We start from the raw sequence: 4,295 nt of genomic DNA, 5'->3' as shown, positions 1-4,295 counted from the left end.
GTGATCTGTATTGATCACGGCATCTGAGGGGTTAATGGCGGACATCCGCGGGATAGCTGATATCCACCATTACGGGCGGGTCCCTGGCTGCGATCAGCAGCCAGGACCTGCCGTGCATGATCCGGGCATCGCTCCGATGCTTGTGGTTATGCTTAGGATGTAAATGTACGTCCTGCGTCCTTAAGGGGTTAAGCTAATTTCTCCCCATTTCATATCCAATTCCCTCCCTTTTATGTTTAGTCAGTGACCATTTGTTTATAATATCGAAATCACAATATTTACCTCCATAAACACAATCGCACATGCCGTGCAGCCCTAATACAAACACACATGTACACAAACACATATACATATATACATACACATGTACATATACACACAAACAAATATACACACAAACACATACACACTATATATACCTCTTGTTATTAATAGTCTTTTTTATGTCTTGGGAGGAGATTTAAATTTTTCTATTTGGGGTTTGGACACAGTTGGGTAGGTAGAGAATATTTTTTAAGGAGTAAAGTGGAACATAGAACAAATGCAGCAATTTTTTTCTTCATTTTTTTTAATGAAGTAAACAAGATAAAGGTAAGCAATGACTTTTCCTCAGTCTGAAGCGCGGTCCTCATCGGCAGGAAGCAGTGAGGAGGAGGAGGATGACGGAGGTTCTGATTCCATCTCTGCTTCTTTTTCGTCCCTCTCTATAAATAGGGCCGTGGCCATGAAGAAGGCCCCTCCGATGACTGCCATTATGGTGCAGGTCATGAGGGCATACTCCAGACTGCGGTATTTCAGAAGAGGGGATTTGGCATATCCTCGTTCGTAGGTGTCAGATATCAGGCCGATGAGGTACGGGCTGCCGGCGTCACCTAGGAGGTGATAGATTGTCATCTGCACGGCCAGGGCTGAAGATCTCCTCCACGGAGTTACTACTTTTAGTATAATGTCAGATATGAGGGTGAAATTTACTGACAGAAGCGTCTCTCCGATGAAGATGAAGGTGTTGGTGGCAACGAGGCTGATGTTGCCGAAAGTCAATGCCAACAGAAGAAAAGGGGCGGAGAGCATCATCGCGCAGCCACACACAAGCGGGTCCGCCCGTGGGTTGGATTTGCGATATCTTTTACTTATCTCCGTCCCTGCTACAACTCCCAGAATGCCGGAGACGACTGTAACCACACCAAATATTAGGATGTCGTGATAGTCACACGGTTCAGCACGGCAAGGGTCCTTCTCTTGTAGGAGTGTTCGTGCGTGGGTCAGGTATGATGGACCCCATACACCTATGGCTCCCACTATGAAGGATACAGCCGTCGATCCCAGGGTGGTTAACATGAAGCTTCGATTTTTAAATAGTTTTTTCAGATCTGTCATCCATTTGGCAAACTTCGGGGATTTGTTGTTCTTCTTCTCGTTTGTAGTCGCTCTTGGAAGCTCCTTCGTGACTAAAATCATCAAAGCCACAGCTATGAGGCCCAGGCCAGGGGTGACCCGAAACGCCCAGTGCCAATCGCCCCTTGCTGCATCAGTCACTTTGGGCCCGACGATGTATCCTAGTCCGCAACCTACAGGTATGACGGAGTAAAACACGTTCAGCATGCGGGTCCGCTGGTCACTTGTAAAAAGGTCTGCAATGATGGAGGGGGCGATGGTACAGAAAGTCGCCTCTCCGGCTCCAACCAGTCCACTCGTCAGCAGGAAGAGCAGGAAATACCCGTCGGGGATGAATGACAGGGTAAGTGTCATGCTCAGCCAAATGATGACTCCTGCGCAAACAGTATATTTCTTATTACAGTGGTCGCCCAGATATCCGGCAATTGGTGCGACCAGCACATAGCTTCCAATGAACAATGTATTCAATAAGCCGGACAGACTAGCATTGGTGTCATAAGCTTTCTGTATATAAGGCAGCACCCCCGCCACGCTGGAGCGATTTGCATAGATGAGCAAATTAACAAAGGCGAGGATCACTACGGTGATGATGGAACGTGTGGTGGACATGACACTTAGAGATGGCAGGTTCTGCCTCTCAGGGATATCGCCCTTTTCTACATCCATATCACTATTGTCCTCCATTACTTCTTCCTCCTCCTTCAGCAATGGGTCTTGTGGAGAGGCCATGGTCACAGGTCAGAGCCTGAAAACACTAGAGAGAGAGAGAGAGATAAGTGAACACATTAGAAAACATGTCATCATTCCTGTCATTATACAATAGATCCTTCAAACAGAGCAGAAATGTCCAGCACAGAACCACAAGATAACACTAAGACCATCGCAGCCTCAGAAGAAGACGCTTCTCTATAAGTGTTTTATATGGAGACGTCTTCCCTGAGGTCACCAATGTCTGATAACCTGAACCTGTCCGGTCCTAGTAATATCTGATAACCCTGAACCTGTCCGGTCCTAGTAATATCTGATAACCCTGAACCTGTCCGGTCCTAGTAATATCTGATAACCCTGAACCTGTCTGGTCCTAGTAATATCTGATAACCTCGAACCTGTCCGGTCCTAGTAATATCTGATAACCCTTAACCTGTCCGGTCCTAGTATTATCTGATAACCCTGAACCTGTCCTATTAATGGCGGATTATAAGGGCTTGGCTGTATGGTCACTGGGTCATGGGAAGTTCATACTGTAGATACAATTGGGCTATCCTGCTATATACATTTACTATTAATGAACCTACCACACCTCATTGGGATTTATCCGTTTCTTATATGACTTTTTCCCTTTCGGAGTACCCGGAGTATTTCTATTGTTAGTACATACAGAATTCTATTATATACTATTATATTTCTGCCCTAATCTTTCTGTCATTCTTTTACTACACCACCAAATCTTTCTCATAGACTTATATCTTTTAGAACTTCATGAATTAGGACTCATTTTCTTGGGGGCTTTTTGGGCATAATTGCATTTTAGCACTTTTGCAAGAAAAAGCTCTGGTCATGATACTATCTGTGCGTTTTATTATGTTTAATGCCTAAGCCAAATATTATCACAATGCTATGAGAAATATAACTTTTGTTATTTCTTTTGGAAATTCATTGCTTGTTTTTTTGCTAAAAAAAAAAACTAAACAAAAAAAAAACTGACAAACAAAATGCCCTGTGTATATATGAAATAAAAGAGGCTGAGACGTACCTTGTGGTTCTCTCTTCAGACAATGAACGGTCAAAATCTTGTATTCTCTATCGCAAATAGAAACTCTCTAACAAACACTTTGCACCACAGGTTGTGAATGCAAAACACACTGAAGAGACTGCAGCCGGCGCGCACCTCCTTGTACAGCTTACGGTGACATCATCACAAGCATGTGTGACATCACAGGGTTCTAAACCATCTTCAGGTATGTGTGCATATATATAGTAAATATGAGTAGTTGTATTAGTCCAGTGATGCAGATTGTAATACCTTTTTTATTGGACCAACAGAATTTTGAGACAAGCTTTCGGGATTCCTCCCTGATAATTTATCAAGTCCTTTGATCATTAGTCCTTGACTATTGGACTTGATAAAGGGAGGAATCCTGAAAGCTTGTCTCTACAAAATTCTGTTAGTCCAATAAAAAAGGTATTACAAGAGACTGCAACATTTTTTGATTTGCATATATATATTTGTGGTCGTGGCCCATGATAGTGGAATTGGACGTACTTACCAATGCTTGTCTTGATCTGTTTGTTTCACAACTCGTCCACCTGTAAAACACATCCTGCCACTGAACACACATGCCTTAACCTGGACTGATACTAACTGACCCTTATTACTGAATCTTAACAGCGGTTGAATTGTGCCCAAACCGCGAACGAGGGCACGCCTATAGTGGGCATGCCCTATTGGTGATAAATGAAAAATGGGTTTGGGAGGGTGGGCAACGCTGTGCGATGAACGTGCCGGCTTGCAGAGAGGCCGAACGTTAAATACACCCGGCCCCTCCCACAAATTCAGCCGTAGGCTTCTCACTTGTGGTCGTGGCCCATGATAGTGGAATTGGACGTACTTACCAATGCTTGTCTTGATCTGTTTGTTTCACAACTCGTCCACCTGTAAAACACATCCTGCCACTGAACACACATGCCTTAACCTGGACTGATACTAACTGACCCTTATTACTGAATCTTAACAGCGGTTGAATTGTGCCCAAACCGCGAACGAGGGCACGCCTATAGTGGGCAAAAATGATAACACGGTTAGGTAAATGGTGAAAGCAAATTACTTTTATTTATTACAGCACTAAAAATTTGAATACATCCGCCATTTCTAACTGGGGGTTGGGAATGTATGCCGCATA

At 43.9% G+C, this 4,295-nt stretch overlaps 1 protein-coding gene across 1 annotated transcript; it reads right to left on the bottom strand.

The window, feature by feature from the left end:
- Window positions 1-563: 563 nt before the first annotated feature.
- Window positions 564-3,311, bottom strand: LOC130366976 (protein spinster homolog 1-like). Its single transcript, XM_056569361.1, has 2 exons — window positions 3,149-3,311; window positions 564-2,149 (listed from the first exon to the last, which is right to left on the bottom strand). The coding sequence occupies exon 2, from the start codon at window positions 2,122-2,124 to the stop codon at window positions 610-612; it is 1,515 nt and encodes a 504-aa protein (XP_056425336.1). The 5' UTR covers window positions 2,125-2,149; window positions 3,149-3,311; the 3' UTR covers window positions 564-609.
- Window positions 3,312-4,295: the final 984 nt, after the last annotated feature.

The sequence above is a fragment of the Hyla sarda genome, chromosome 4 (genome assembly GCF_029499605.1).
Source record: "Hyla sarda isolate aHylSar1 chromosome 4, aHylSar1.hap1, whole genome shotgun sequence".
Lineage (NCBI taxonomy): Eukaryota > Metazoa > Chordata > Amphibia > Anura > Hylidae > Hyla > Hyla sarda.
This window is presented reverse-complemented; position numbering and strand designations above follow the sequence as displayed.

Bases quoted from the DNA above. Each gene is read 5' to 3' on its own strand.
- LOC130366976 (XM_056569361.1), bottom strand. From the start codon at position 2,124: ATGGCCTCTCCACAAGACCCATTGCTGAAGGAGGAGGAAGAAGTAATG.